Genomic DNA, 17,170 nt, shown 5'->3' on the forward strand with positions numbered 1-17,170 from the left:
GTACATCAGTTTGATTTCCCTCCTCAGATGAACATTTCATTGTCTTGTTTTTAACTGGATTTGTGCTCATTGGTTTGCAGACTTTACTGACAGTAAAGGCCTTTGTCTCTGCAGGGACCATAAGATTGAAGATCCTCCCAAAGATCGACACAAAGGGGATGACGACGGATGACGTGTCGCCTCTGTCTGAGAAATCCCACGACCTGATGAGCACTGCTTTCAAGGAGGTCTCTAACTCTGTAACCCAGAGCAACGGGCCCTTGAGGCACTGAAAGTTTACCAAAAAGTCGCGCCTTTATTTCGGCCTCTGCCTGAGAGAGCCCTAGACTTCCCCGCTTCCCCTACCCATCATCTGGCCAGGAAACGACACGATGCAGGTCTGTTCTTGTCCGTTGATGCTTGGTCCAGTCTGCCTCTGGCCTAACCCATACAGCACAGTCGGTCCCGACCCCTCGGCGCTGCTTTGCACGCCGCGAGCGGAGTGACGGACGGCAAGTCGAACAGTATGGATATGTGTCGTTCATGCATGCCTTCCGGATGGCTCTGTCCACCGTCCCCCTCGCTTTGGAAAAGCTTGGTTTTGTTGTCGTCCAGCATTATCACCATTTTCTACTTTTTTTAAAATATATTTGTTTGACTTTTTGCTTCCCTTTTGTCCTTATCTTTTCACTTTGGCATTATTTCTGTTCATAAACGTCGCTGATTATTTATGCGTTCTCTCACGCTGCCTTGTCATGTTTGAGTGCGCACGTTCAGATGCATATTAAAAGTAACCCCGTTTTTGCAGCCTCCCTTTGCTTTTAGTGTCTTCGCCCCTTTTTTGCATTCCAGTCTCTCGTCTAAAGACTAACAAGAGCGGGTGTATCCACCGGGGCTGTGTGGAGGGGAGAGGTTGACACTGGACGACCACGGACGTCTTCAAGTCCCATCGCTATGAATTCATACTGATTCCATATTGGCTCTTTAAAATATACGACAATAATCCATAATGTCAGAAATCCAAACATGCAAGATAACCATGTTTAACAATAATAACCTGATCTGTGTTGAACTAACGGACTTGGTGAACAGATCATCTGCAGTGTCGTGTGTCGTCAATGTGTAATGGTGAATCCTTTTCAGTTTCAAAACGTTAGAAGTAACTGTTAAGCAACACTGAAACCATCTTTAACCTTTGCTATCATTATTTTCACATTGGCTTATATATATATATATTTTTTTTTTTTATTAAGTTATCTTACGATTGTTGTCCTTTTTAAACTCATAGTTGAAGATATTCAAGAAAATGTGTAAAAAAAAAAAAAAAAAAGCAAAACGAAGGTGACTTGATGTGCTGAAGCAGCACGTCTGTTATTAGTGATCCAAAGTGCGAGCTACCTGCTGTGCCATGACGCCATATTATCTATGATCTATCCATCATTGACTGAATGATCAGCTTTTGCCAACGATGTTTAGGCAGATCTTGATGTATCTTGCTGTTGTTTTATTATATTAATATTTTTTATTTGCTTTTTTTGACTGATTTTCATTTGTGATTAACTGGAGGGTTCACTAATGACTTCACGAATCGAACTCAAATTTCTTTCTAAGAAGGGTTCAGTAACTTAAACTAAGTTTTTGTTTGATAGACTAAAATGAGGGTTGTCCCCAATGTGCAAATGTTTTAGTTGTGATATTGGGAGTCGGTTATGACTTGGTCTCTTTGGAAAGTCTCAGATTATTTTTAAAAAGAATTGTGAAGAATTTAGGCCTTAAGATTTATTGGTTGGGTGTTGATGATGCACTTTGGACGGTTCAGCAAGGTTGCTTATAATCAATTTCATGTTGTGTAATATGTACTGACAATAAGTTCTAATGCATACAGTTGACTGAAGATTTATTTTATTTAACACTTGGGTCTTAATTTTGCTTACTGCCTTTTCCTGTTTCACCGGTTTTGCCCATCAGACATCATCTGAGAATGTAATGCAGCATCCAGGATATTATTTTGATAAATTTTTCTTTTATATTTAAAGCTACGCTGTGTAGTGGTACCACTTCTGACCACATGGGGGCAGCAAAAGCGGACAATATTGTGCTAATGAGTGGGTAAGGTCCGGCACATCTCGTAATATTGTTTATGTCCCATTAGAGGTGCTCTTTGTTGTGTCTTACCCCAGGGGGTGACGCTATGGACTGCAGGTGTCCAATTCCGGTCCTCGGGGGTGGCTGCCTGCATGTTTTTTAGATGGTTCCCTACTGGTTGGCGCTGCATTGGCAGGCGCTGACTCAGCCCATTAGTGGATGATTAAAAAATGGTCGAATGGGTCAAACAAGCAAAACCGGAGATTGCCCGAAACATGCCCGCCTGAACTCATTTCAGATGTTGCTACCAGCACAATGTTCGAAATGAGTACCAGTGGTAGATGCTGCTAGCTGCCTAGATAAGCTTTGCAGTTGCTGCAGTTCGTTAGCACAGTTACAGCTAGGGGTGTCACGATACACTAATCTCACGATACGGTACGATACACAATATTGAGGTCACAATAACGATACGATATTATAGCAGTATTTTTGTTTTTAACAACCTTGAATGCGGAACTTATGACTGGAAAAAATTGTCTTTTATTTGAAAGACACAAAATACAAAACAATGCTGTGTGTTTGCCCTATTTTTACAGTTTGTTATGTTTTATAACTGTTTAAGTTTTAAAGAGCAAGCTAGGCCAATCATTTTCCACAAACTGGACTAAAAGTAAATTTCAGGTTTGCATTATGCATCTTCAGTTTCATACAAGTAAAAATATTTTGCCACAAACTGAATAGTTTCTCTCATGTATGACTTGACTTTTTTCTTTTCCAGAAATTTAACAACTCAAATTAAATAAATAAATAAAAGTAAATAAATAAACTATGAAGACTCCCCGTTCGGCGCCTCAGAAGGGGGAAGCAGTACTCTGCCGGCACCATTTATGGTGCGGGTGGGGAGCTGTTGACCTCGACTGGGGACATCGACGGACGGTGGAAGGAATACTTCGAGGATCTCCTCAACCCGACTGACATGCCTTCCATTGAGGAAGCAGAGGGTTGGGGCTCTGAGACGTGCTCATCATCACCCAAGCCGAGGTCACTGAGGTAGTTCGTAAGCTCCTCAGTGGCACCGGGGGTGGATGAGATTCGCCCCGAGTACCTCAAGTCTCTGGATGTCGTAGGGCTGTCTTGGTTGACACGCCTCTGCGACATTGCATGGAGGAAGGGGACAGTACCGCTGGAGTGGCAAACTGGGGTGGTGGTCCCTCTGTTTAAAAAGGGGGCCTGGAGAGTGTGTTCCAACTATAGGGGGATCACACTTCTCAGCGTCCCCGGGAAACAATGCGGTTTTCGTCCCGGTCGTGGAACACTGGACCAGCTCTTTACCTCCGCAGGGTGCTCGAGGGTTCATGGGAATTTGATCAACCAGTCTACATGTGCTTTGTGGATCTGGAGAAGGGATTTGACCGTGTCCCTCGTGCCATTCTGTGGGGGGTGCTTAGTGAGTATGGAGTCCGGGGCCCTCTATTAAGGCCTGTCCGGTTTCTGTATGATCCAAGCAGGAGTTTGGTTCGCATTGCCGGCAGTAAGTCAGACTTGTTCTCAGTGCATGTTGGACTCCGGCAGGGCTGCCCTTTGTCACCGGTCCTGTTCATAATTTTTATGGACAGGATTTCTAGGCGTAGCCAGGGGCCGGAGGGGGATCCAGTTTGGGAACCTCAGGATTTCATCTCTGCTTTTTGCAGATGACGTTGTCCTGTTGGCTTCATCGGACCGGGACCTTCAGCATGTGCTGGGGCGCGTTACTAATAAACACAATATATCAATATTAATAACCCAATATCGCGATAGTTTGTCACCTCCACGACACGCATCATGATGTTTTTGTATCGTGAAATTTTGTGGCACGATATATTGTTACATCCCTAGTTACAGCACAACAAAGAATCCTGTCTTTAAATTCAAAGTGGCTCTGTACTGTTAGGTCTTTATGCACAGCTCAGTGGTTAAAACATTGGAAATTACTTAGTAACTTAAGCAATGACTCCTAGCCAATGACCATGACAAACTGTTAAAAAAGGTATGGGGCTAGCTATGAGGCCCTAAACCCTTTTTTATCCTCTCCTTAAACAGAGGAAAATGGTTATTAACTTGTTTGGAGGTAGCCTGTTGATTGGTTGAGGAACTGCCATTTTTCATACTTTCACATTGTTGTTGGCAATGAAACCTGGATGGTTTTTATTCCCATGACCCAGGCACAGACTTTCTTTTGATGTGCTGCCCCCGTGTGGTTGGAGGTGATATTGCAAATGTAGAGTGGCTTTAATTAAAAGTGGGCTGTTGCCTTGCTTATAGCTGGTATCAGATCTTGCAGGGTTTCTTTTTCTTTCATGTTTTAGTAGTATACTTAAGATTAACATATTGTGTACACAGAACCTTCGAGGAAGTCTGAGTGGATTTATCTTAGACGCCTGTAAGCTGCTGTTTGTAGTTGAATGCAACAGTAGTTTTAGTGATTCATATTCTAAATACGTATAAAAATCAGGATTTCTATTTCCTTTTTTTTTTAGTTTAGACATATTTATTAATGTGATTATGGGTCTATTAAAAACAGATCTGATCAGAACCTCTGCTGCCAGTTCTCTGAATGTTTAAAAGCACTATTCTAAATTGGCGTCATCCCAAAAACCATGTATGTACATTTAAATTTTGTCAAGTGTTCATTTATTACTTGTTGATTTATTGGTTGTTTTTATACAAAAAAAACCCAAACTATTGTGTGAATTATGAGCCTTGTGTCACAAGATTGAAGCCACCAGGCTCAGCATCAACCTCGCCTGGTGATTTTTGGGAAGTTGTTTAATATGTAACATTGGAAAAGTATTCTGAACCTTATTAAAGCACTTTTCATGCTTAGTGCGTGTGTGCAGAATAAACTGATTTCTTCTTGATTTATTTTATTTATTTTCATTCATTGTGGACATTTCTGCAGAATTTGTCTGACTGTGTTGATGGTTGTGACCCTGGGGAAACTCCATAAACTGCGGGGGACTTTTTTTTTTTTTTGGGTGGGGTCATGGACATGTATTATAAGGATTTATTTTGAGAATTGTAGCAAATGTTCAGATACAAACATGAATTTAAAACATTTTGGGTTGAGTACAAAATTAATCTGAGCTCAAAGACCTAAGAGAACTACTTCAAACCCCAGTTGGTGAAACATGATGGTAATAATGTTGTAAATTCTATTTTTATTTAATCTTGACTCTTTAAATATCAACGATTATAATATACTGAAGTGTCCAGCATCTATGCTCCTTCATGCAGAATTCTTGATATAAAAGGGATTTAGTGTCACACAGATTATATGCTCTGACGTGGTTAAAAATACAGCTGGTGCTGCTTGATAAACAAACTGGAATCTGTGCAGGGATTGTAACCCATTGGTTTCTAAAGAACGATTTTGAAGCCCATTTTTCTTTCTTTGGGACGCAAGCCAACGGCGAGGAAGTGATAACGGCTATCCATTGGCTGAGCAGACTTGTCAATCATATTAGAAATACATTTAATCCTTTAAATAAAATGTCCTGACCAGGTACAAAAAAATTCACAACCCTGAGGGGTCATGGGTGTAAAATCAAACGATTGAGACCAAAGTGGTTATTTGAACCAGGCTGTAAATATGATTATTCCCGCTCTAAAGTTGGACATTTTAAAGTTTTAAAGTCGCCTTTTGGTGCTAGCCTCTAGTGGTCAGTCAAGGAACTGCAACAAAACTTCAAATTTACTGGATACGCCTGAAAATGCTGTAAAATACATGCCAGGCCTGTTAGTGGTGCTGTGATGATGGAAATAGGCTGAAAAACATTGGGCAAAGAAATCTGTAAACTGAGAAAATGGTAAATACAAGTGACGTGTATGACGCAAGCGTTTCAGAAAAGTTGCGGACAGGCAGTAACAACGGAGTCACGTAAACGGCGTCTTCAAATATTTCCACTCTGTAAAGCCAGATTCATATGGATGATACGCTACACTTTTGTGTTTAAGCCTGAGCTCGTCTTTGCGTGGACTGGGCCTCAATGCGGAAGTTAAGATGGTTGGCGTTTGATGGGGGTCGGGAGGTGTATTGTTGGCTATTGGAGTACGTAGCAAGGTGTCTTCTCTGCTTCTGCAGAATGGCGTTTTCTTTCAAATTATTTTCATAAGCTTGGATAAATGTTACCACTGTATCGTACAATGTTTCTACACTTTTTACAGCTTGCCGTTATTTCATTGTCATCCTGAAACGCTACGCCCCTTTTCCTCTGCTGATCCTGCTTGTTTGCTTTTCTGACGCCGCTGAGTTATGTGAGGTCTTGGCAACCTCGTCCAGCTCCTCCACATGAATGCTGAGATGTTCCTAAGCGAGCTCTGAGATGAAAAACCACCAGCATGTCCTGGGTCTGCCCCGGAGCATCTGCCCTGTCTGTATAAACCTCCTTAAATGGCTCGTCTGGATGTGGAGAAGGAACAACTGCAAGACCATCAAAGACCTTCCTGATTTAGGGAATAACCAATTCCAGACTTACGTTAGCGGCTACTCATACTTGACAGGTATAGCTCCGTACCTCGGTGTACAGGAACCTGGATTTTAGACTTTTTTTTTTCTGTTGGTGCACTTGTGCGGTTTTACATTTCAGGTCTTATATGGCCTTGGGAAAAGTCTGAACCTTCCTGGGGGAGTTCCCATTAGATCGGATTAACATTGAATTTTTCCTCCTCTAAATGAAACAAGCAGTCGCTCAGGTGTGCCGAGATACTCCTCCAGAAAACCAACCTGATCAGTTGGAAGGAGTGGAACAGATCGTCCAACAACTGCGGGCAGAAGCAGCTGAAGAAAGCCAACCGCAACTTCTTAACAGAAAAACACACAAAGTTCTCCCATTTTAGAATATTACTCTGATTTTTCTATAAATGCAGGCAGGGGTTCTAATAAAAAACACCTTGTGGGTCTGGTATTTCAGATGTTTGGGATTAAACAGCTTCTTGGATTGTATGTCCAACACGTATACAAAGACCAGAGGTGTTCTTGGTGAGCCAGACTTGGATAAGAGTAGGTGGCTTTCATTAGTGAGTTCAAACATGCTCACGAGGTCTCTTGTGGGCCTTTTCCTGGAGCTCTACTCTGTTGCTACTCTTCCATCAGGTTCCGATTTGTAGTTATTCAATAGGGTGAAAATTTGCCGATTCCGGTACCAGGTCCCACCCAATAATGCTACACAACAACCATTACAAACTGCTAACACACGCATTTTTAAATCGTAAAACTCCAAAGTCATGAAAATTGTTGTTTCCTGGCAGGCGTTGGACTTGATGGATGTTATTTTAACTGCAGTTGCAGCATTACGCCACTGTGGAGGCACTGTATCGACGACAGTGCACCAGAGGAAGAAAGACGAAATCTCGAGAATTATTTTCGCTAGTTTTTCTACTAGTTGTATTAAAAATCGCCGTCCTGGTTTACCCTTGCTGTTCAAGCAGGTAAATATTGTTTCTTTTGCATCCAAGTATGTCTTATTCATTAAAAAAGTTTCCTCGGTATCAGTGTAACGCTAATGTTGCAGATATGGCTGGCAAAATCAGCCACTACTTTAAAAAGCGACCTCGCGACGAGGAGAAGCAAGAGTGCAGGTGAAACAGTGCAGACAACTAACGTTACAGGCAGTTAAAAAGTAATAAATCATGTTACTGACGAGATGTGGAAATTTTGTCAGGGCTGAAAGTATAGTGCACAAATATGCATGGAAGGGACCGGTGATAGCGAGGGTCAAAGTGCACGACAGGACGAGTTGCGAGGTGAGGATAATGTTAGTCAGTTTCCTAGTCATTAAGCCTGGGATATACTTGCTGTTGGTGCTTGCGTTCGCGTCCGTTCACGTCCCTTCGCGTCCGTTCGCATGCACCACCAACCACAACGTCGCTCGCGTAGTACGCGAGGAGAGCGCGTTGTACCGGAGGTGACTGATAGGGGGCAGTAAGCATAGCAACAGTTAGAAAAGTGATTAAACAAGTTTACATGACAGCATTGGATGATGTAGGAGATTAAAACATTGCTTTGGTTGCGATCTCGGCAAAGGAAACGGCGCCAGCGACCTCCGCGTCGTCACTTGTGGCCAGCTGGTATCTGACCGGCACCAGTGCCACTCGCGGCCACAGCGAGAAATGCAGGTCGCGTACGCGTTCAGTGTCTTTTTGAGAACTTTCACATCGACGTGTCAAATGAACGCAGGATACGTGTGGCGGCCATGATGCGTACGCGGTCTGAACTGTAAGTATATCCGAGGCTTTAGGAGCATATCAACGCGAAGCCAACGTGTATGTGATATAAACATCACTCCAGACTGTAGATGTGGAGAGGCTGTTCTCTGCACTCAAAATTGTAATATATGTTTGAAAACACTATCACTATTTATGTCTGTATCAAAATAAATACAAAAATACTTAATGCAGGAATTGTTTAAGGTGAAGACACCTCTGCGCAACAGACTGAAGGAGAGGCACTTGGATGTCTGTTATAATGTGGCCATCGATGGACCAGACCAGGAGGCCTTGGACTACAAGGAGTGCATGAGGAGGTTCTACAGATTGAAAAATAGTAGGCTGAAATGTTCTCTGTCTGGTTGCGAGATTTGTTGGTAAATGTCTGAAACCCTACAAAAACTCAAAATCGTATTTATTTTCCAGTCCAAAAAAAAATACATTTAAAATAAGACCAGTCACCTAAAGGTAACTTGTTCTAGACCATTTTCACTCATTTCAGTGAACATTTTCACTTGTTCCAATTTTATTTAATATTTGTATTTATATTTTTATGGTAATAAACATTTAACAAATGTATGTATATATGTATGTATGTATGTATGTATGTATGTATGTAGGCAGCAGCGGTCGATGAGGCGTCTATGTACAGGACTGTCTCAGAAAATTAGAATATTGTGATTTTCTGTAATGCAATTACAAAAACAAAAATGTCATACATTCTGGATTCATTACAAATCAACTGAAATATTGCAAGCCTTTTATTATTTTAATATTGCTGATCATGGCTTACAGCTTAGAAAAACTCAAATAGGGGGGCAAGTGTGGGAGAACCTCATCTCTCTCACTCTCAAAAAAGGGGGGGGGGATAAATAATTAAATAAAATATGAAATATGAATATGAAAATATGAAAAAATGGAAAATTGGAAAGCTTCTCCTCAGCGGGCAGACCCCCTCCTCAGTCTGGGAGTTGCCCAGACTAGGAGAAACACAGGAGGTCGATCACAACGGGCCAGCAGCCTCCTCTGGGTCTGGTTGTGGTCCAAGATGCGATCCCCCCTGACTCTAAATCAAATCAGACAGAATTAAACAAAATTAAACAGGAGGGGACGCGGGGGAAGGGGAATAGGGGGGAAAATAACAATTTTGAAATGCTTAAAATCAAAAAGGGAGGGAGGTTTTCCTTTCACTGCCGTCCTACCTGCCTCTTGCTGGGCCTCCCGGTCGGGCAACTGGAGTCTGGTGGGGCCTCCTGCTCGCTTCCCTGACGCCCCGGTCTGACCTCACCCCTCATTGCAATACATAAATTACCAATTCTAATTCTAATAATTATTCCTGGCATTGTCATGATATATTGTTTCATAGTGTATTATTATATTAAGTTATGAAATCTCATGGGATGTTAAACTATAGTATTATATTGTTATATATTATAGTATTGTGATATCCTTTTGTTATATGTTATAATATTATAAAAATGATTATGTTATATTACGATATTACTATATTATTATGCTATATTTATATTATATCGTGCTACACCACTCTATATGATAATTATTTGTTTACTTATTTATTCACTTATTTATTCTCGAATTAATATTTTTAATTTATTTATTTACTTTCATCATCTTATTTACACGCACACACACACACACGCGCGCACGCACGCACGCACGCACGCACGCACGCACACACACACACACACACACACACACACACACACACACACACACACACACACGCACGCACGCACGCACACACACACACACACACACACACACACACACCTAGATACATATAATTGTAACTGATGTCGTCTTTTGTCGCTGTTTGCACTGTATGTTAATAAAAAAAAAAAAGAAAACTCAAATATCCTATCTCAAAAAATTTGAATATTCTGGGAATCTTAATCTTAAACTGTAAGCCATAATCAGCAATATCAAAATAATAAAAGTCTTGCAATATTTCAGTTGATTTGTAATGAATCCAGAATGTATGACATTTTAGTTTTTTTAATTGCATTACAGAAAATAAAGAATTTTATCACAATATTCTAATTTTCTGAGACAGTCCTGTATGTCTGTGCGCACCCCAAATGGGGGACGATTTACTCATAAACCAGTCATGAAGCCATTCAAACCGTAGGCTACTGATTCGTTCTTTTTTTTTTCTCAACTTTATTGAAGCAAAAGACATAAGTATACACAGAATTGAGAGCAACATCAGACATATGTGTATACAACATAAACTACACAATTATACAGTCACAAATACGCCAGGGGAATTAGTAATTGACAAAGAAAAAAAATTAAACAAATATCTTATATAGCTTACAAAGGTCATGAGTTTTAACAGCTTTTTTATTTACAGAATCAGATATGGAGAATATGTATTGTTTGATATATGCGGACAGCTCCGGAAAATTCGGCTTTTTATTTAATAATTTGGATCTGTGGATATAGAATTTAGTTAAAATAACGAGCAAATTGATCAAATCAAATTTACAGTTGAGATTCCTGTCAAATTCAATATATCCAAACGATACATTTTTCCAGCACAAATTAAATTGGGGGTGTACTGATTCGTTCTGAATGAAGCAGTGAAGTGCTTCAAACGTCATCAATGACGCCACCTGAAGCGAGCTCCGGCCCACTGCTTCACCACAACAGCTTCATTCGTGCTTCGAAGCATCGGTGGACGTGGCATCACTACTGTAGTCTCTCTTCCTGCACCGGGGAGGAGGACAGCTCCCGGGCCGGTACCTGCACAAAGATCCAGCTGCTACCTGGACTCAGTTTAAAGAAAATCACCACTTTATTTTTTCAAGGTCAGCACCCTTCTACAGGTTTCCAGACGCCTATGATAGAGCAATTGTTTTACTACCCCTTCATTTTTCTTTTATCTCCGCCCACTGGAGAAGCTGCACACTGTAAGAAACAACACCGATAGCTGGGCTCATAACGGTTTTAGCCGTTTTTTTGTTTTTGTATTTGCCTCATTTAGTATGCACTTATTTATCTTTAGTTGTACTTGGATTTATCTTTAATCTATCTGTTTTTGGTTGTTATTTTTTTTTTTTTTTCATTTTCGTTTTTTCATTTAGGAAAATTAATTTTCTTTTTTTTCATTGTTTTCTGCTTCTTATTATCTTTAGTTTTTATTAGTTTTTGTTTTTTGTCTTGTTTTTCTTTTTAGTTGTTGTTCTTTGTACTTGTTATCTACTTTGTTTTATTCTGTTTAACTAACATTTTATATTGTACTGTAAAAGTTTTTTAGAAATGTATATTTGTACTGTTGGACCCCAGGAAGAATAGTTGCTGCTGAGGCAGCAACTAATGGGGATCTGAAATAAATAAAAAAAAATAAATAAATAACGATAGCACCGTCGTTTAAAGCTTAAATGATGGTCTCGGTTAAGCTCTGACACGACGACGCTCAGTGTCCGCTCTAATATCACTATCATGGCTTTTAAACTGACCGCGGTTGAATTGGTTTGATATTGGATATTGGATATTCGACATTCAACACCCATAAAACTTGTGATACATACCACTGATTTTGGTCAATCCACTTGTGATGTGTTCATGGTCATCTAGACTATATATCACAAAACAGTAATTATTGAAAAATCATATAAAAAATCATATATATGGGCTGATTTAAAAATCATATATATGGGCTGATTTAATGTGGTTTAATGAATTCAACACCCATAAAACTTGTGATACATATCACTGATTTTGGTCATATTGCTTGTGATGTGTTCATGCCCATCTAGACTATATATCACAAGAGAGTAATTATTATAAAATCATATTATGGGCTGATTTAATGAGGTTTAATTAATTCAACACCCATAAAACAATTGGTGTTATGTATCACAAGTTTTATGGGTGTTGAATTAATTAAACCTCATTAAATCAGCCCATAATATGATTTTATAATAATTACTCTCTTGTGATATAAGGTCTAGATGACCATGAACACATCACAAGCAATATGACCAAAATCAGTGGTATGTATCACAAGTTTTATGGGTGTTGAATTTGAATATCCAATATCCAATATCAAACCAATTCAACCGCGGTTTTAAACTGCACTCTAGGTTCGGTGGGCATACAAATGAGAGGAAAGTAGAATACTTACATGTGAGAAGATTAAAACACAAAGTATGCTTGTAGTTTACATTTGAAAAATACCCAACTTTAAAATAGTTGATTTTTATTTTTTATTTATTCTATTCTAGGGGATGGAGTAAAATATTGATTGACTTAAAGCATAGCATTGAATCTTTGAAAATACAATAAAAATAATATTTACCATATGTGATGAAACTGTTACTAAGTCCTTCTGGCTCCTTCTAGAGCTTTTAATATGAAGACTTCACTGTGCCTTAAACCCAGTACGAGCAATGAAGAGTTTCTTATTGCTGTCGCTTACTAATAGGGGTTAAACAAGATATCAATATCACAATTAAAATATGTTTCATTACCAATTTTTTCTTTCTAATATTGATTTTGCTACCCGGGCTTTGGGTATTTACTGAGTACTGTTCCAATACTGAGTTCTGTGGTGTTCTTTAGGGATATGTTTTTGGACCTATTTTGTTTACTTTGTACATTGTTAGTCATCGAGTTACAAATCTTTAGCAACATTTCCTATCATCTTTATGCTGATGATATACAGCTTCTTTGTCTTTCCATCCAAATGAACCTTGGTTGAATTGGTTTGATATTTGATATTGGATATTATGAATTCAACACCCATAAAACTTGTGATACATACCACTGATTTTGGTCAAACCACTTGTGATGTGTTCATGGTCATCTAGACTATCACAAAACAGTAATTATTATAAAATCATATTATGGGCTGATTTAATGAGGTTTAATGAAAACAATCGGTGTTATGTATCACAAGTTTTATGGGTGTTGAATTCATTAAACCACATTAAATCAGCCCATATATATGATTTTTAAATCAGCCCATATATATGCCCATATATATGATTTTTTAATAATTACTGTTTTGTGATATTTAGTCTGGATGACCATGAACACATCACAAGTGGTTTGACAAAAATCAGTGGTATGTATCACAAGTTTTATGGGTGTTGAATTCATACTATCCAATATCCAATATCAAACCAATTCAACCGCGGTTCCAAATGATCCCTTTAGCCAGAGTGCGAAATACAGGGGGGTTCGGGGGGGGGGTCCGACCCCCCCGATTAACCCTTGAGTCCCCCAGAAGGACTCAAAAGCCAAATTTAGGGGGGGGGTCTCAATTTTGTCAAAAAAAAAAAAATAAATTAGGCTATATAATATAATATAATATAATATGATAATTTGATTTTCACTAATGGTCAATGAAATATGTTTAAGAGATCGCCATATCAAGTATTCACAATTCAAAACTTGTATTGGTTTAACACAAGTCCTGCACCTTTATGCAAATTAGCCATGTGCGCCAGCACAGCGCAATGAGGCTTTTCCGCAGTTAATAACACGGACAGCCAGGTGTTATCTCACTCAAGAATTGAATAGCCAAATATGCCAGGGACCCCAAAAGCAAAGACACTGAGACGAGTTGCAAACAAAGGATTTAATAAGTAAACTCAATCCGGGGGAGCTGGACGGAGCGGTGGAGCGGGGAGACACTGGATTGGCTGGAGGGAGCCACAGTAGTCAACGTCTAAGCGCCGGGCGTCGTCTCTCAGCAGTTTATGTAGGCAGCCCTTGATGATGATGGTGGAGCAGCTGGAGTAGCCCCTGACGGGAGTGAGTCAACACCACTGAGGATAATGTCACCATGGCTCAAGTGCGTGAACTGTTGGACCAGCAAAAATACTTTTACAGAACTCTACTTGAACAACAGGAAAAAAGCTTTAAAACCTGTGTACAGATCACAGTTGATTCTTCAAACAGGAGTATTGATGATCTATCAAAGCAAGTCTATGATCTCAAGGTGAGTCTTGAAATGATTCAAAATTAATTTGATGATTTTAAGAACTCTTGTAAAACTTGGTCCAAGAACTGTAATGAGACCAAGACAGACTTGGACACAATTTGCAAAAAGTTTGATCTCAATCTCAGACGAGACAGATTATCTGGATGGCCAATCAAGACGCCGTAATATTGTCATAGATGGCATTTAAGAGTCTGGGAAAGAAAAAGTGTCTGAAACTGAAGAAAAGGTGAGAAAAATATTCAGTGAAAAACTACAGATGGATCATTTGAAAGTGGAGTTGGTAGGACCGGGAAGCCAATGTCGTCATCATCATCAGAAACATCAGAAAAGTCCGACCCATTGTGGTCAGATTTCTGCGCTTGAAAGACAAACTTGCTGTTCTGGCGAAAGCTAAAAACTTAAAGGGCTCAGGCATTTACATCAATGAGGACTTCCCTGAAGCTGTTCGGCAAAGAAGGAAAGATCTACTCCCAGCAATGAAGGCAGCTCGAGAGAGAGAGGTGACATTGCATATTTGAGATACGACAAACTCATTGTCCACCCACCTTCCCAAAACCCACCCCACAAAGGAAGGCTACTTCTCAGAGTTTGGCTCATTAGGCATTAAGCATTTTTTACAGTATTTTGTTTTCTTTCCCACACATCTACAGCACATTCCTTTACACACACTATGGACCACAACAAATATGATTTTGAAGGGCAGATCTTTAAGCCCTTTGATCCTTCAATATTTGAGTCCTACAGTTATGATCTTGACCCTGATCTACATTTTTTTTCGGGAAATGATACCTCTAACTTTTGTAGTTTTTATAACGAAACCCAGTTTAATGATTTATGTGCTTCTATGCCTCCAAATATATTCTCTACTTTTCATTTGATTATTAGAAGTCTTTCTAGAGACTATGACAAATGTATTCATTATTTATTGTTACTCAAACATGATTTTTCTGTTATTGCTTTATCAGAAACATGGCTTACAGAGAGCTCTAGAGATACCTTTAAATTACCTAATTACAATTCAGCTCATTACATAAGAGAGAATAGATCTGGAGGTGGAGTATCTCTGTTTATTCATGGTGACTATGAATTTAAAATGAGGAATGATCTCTCTCTGAAATCAGATAGGGCTGAGGTGGAATCGGTCTTTTTGGAGCTCTCTTGTCTCTCTGGTGAAAAAAATGTTATTGTTGGTGTTATTTACCGCCCACCTGACTCTGTTATCAAAGATTTTAATGATGTCCAGTTCTCTTGACCTTATAAGCAAAGAGGATAAACTCTGTTTCATTTTAGGAGATTTCAATATAAACCTTTTTAAAAATACTTTAGATATCCTCACTGGGGATTTTCTGAATATTCTTTATTCTAATTAATCTTTCCCTCTTATTCATAGATCTACACGAGTTAAAGAAAATTCAGCAACTTTGATTGATAACATCTTAACTAACTCTGAGTAGAGGAATGAAATCAGGGGTTTTGTATTCAGACTTGTCACATCATTTCCCCATATTCCAGTACTCTTTAATTAATGTTAATAGAGTTAAACATGCCAAGAAAACAATATACAAAAGGATTATGAGCAAGTCTAATATTTCTAAATTTAAAGACATGCTTGCTAGTATCTCGTGGGATGATCTTTATGAGCAAAATAATGTTGAAATTGAATATCAAAGTTTTATGAACATTATTAGCTTTAGTTTTAATCAGTGTTTTCCAATTGGCAGTTCCACTAAGAAATTCAGTCAAGTCTTCAACAAGCCTTGGTTTTCAGTTGATTTACTAAAGCTGTTGAGAAAAAAAAAGTCCTGCGGTGGAGCTCGCTGCACTACCAGCAGCCCTACCCACCTCCTGGCTGGATCCTCATCCCTGCCTGACAGCACCAATAACCCTCATGACCAAACAGGATTAAAAATAACTGAAGTTTAAAAACGTGCAATTACATGAAACATCTCTTTAGTCCTATAGGTTAAACCTACCTTTGTGCCGCTGGTGGTGTCCTCATGTGCCTTCCTGATCATAGTTTCATCGTTTGACATTTCTTGTAAATAGTTCCTGCAATATCTGTTCTTTTGTGTCCCTGCAATATCTGTTCTTGTTTGATTACAAAGTTCTAGTTCTCTTTGTATTCATTAATTCAGGGTCAGCTGGTTTCTGTAATCAAGCATATCGTTAGCCTCATAGCATAATTGCCTAATTCTAAGGCATTCAAATACAACTTAGGCAATTATGCTATGAGGCTAACGATATGACACATTTAACACTTTTTGTGTCCCTGCAACATCTGTTCTTGTTTGATTACAAAGTTCAGAGCACAAACCACACTTCATTCCTTGTATTTCTTTTTATTATTTTTTGAACATTTTTTCCAAAACTGCCATCAAATCTCTCTCTCCTCTCCTCGCTTTCTGCATTCTCCTTCTCTCTCCTCTCTAACCACTCTAACTCTCTCTATTCTCTCTCCTTCTTCTCATCTCTGTCCCTTCCATCTCCTTCTTCTCCTCTCTGTCGAGTCGCTCCCTCTCCATTTTAACCGTCTAACAAACTAACATCATCAGCTCAGGCGGTAACTTGTCTGATCAATCGGATCGGATAAATGAGGATGGTTGTAGCAGGATGAATATCCAAAATAAAACCCTTGTCATTTCCAGCAGCTTCCGTCTGTGATAAAAAATAAGTAGCTATTTGGTTTTTGCAAATGATAGTGACGTGTGTTTATTTGTATATCTGATCACTCAAAACATATTTGGGCTCATATTTGATTGCAGGTCCAAAGACTGAGGCTAAGCGTGAGCCACCTGTGCTCAGATTTCCAAGGATGCATGTCAATGTCAGGTGTGAATTGGGCATCAGACTTTACAGGCCTCAATTAACATGGTACATTTTAGATGAGAC

General features: G+C 39.3%; 1 protein-coding gene across 1 annotated transcript in view; it reads left to right on the plus strand.

Moving 5' to 3' along the window:
- Positions 1-4,961, plus strand: part of agpat2 (1-acylglycerol-3-phosphate O-acyltransferase 2 (lysophosphatidic acid acyltransferase, beta)) — a 34,571-nt gene extending 29,610 nt beyond the window's left edge. Inside the window, exon 6 of the mRNA XM_061733808.1 lies at positions 115-4,961. Within this exon, the coding sequence (XP_061589792.1) occupies positions 115-272 (158 nt within the window). The 3' untranslated portion in view covers positions 273-4,961. The remainder of the gene's footprint in view (positions 1-114) is intronic.
- The last annotated feature ends 12,209 nt before the right edge of the window (positions 4,962-17,170 follow it).

Source organism: Cololabis saira, chromosome 11 (assembly GCF_033807715.1).
Source record: "Cololabis saira isolate AMF1-May2022 chromosome 11, fColSai1.1, whole genome shotgun sequence".
NCBI lineage: Eukaryota > Metazoa > Chordata > Actinopteri > Beloniformes > Belonidae > Cololabis > Cololabis saira.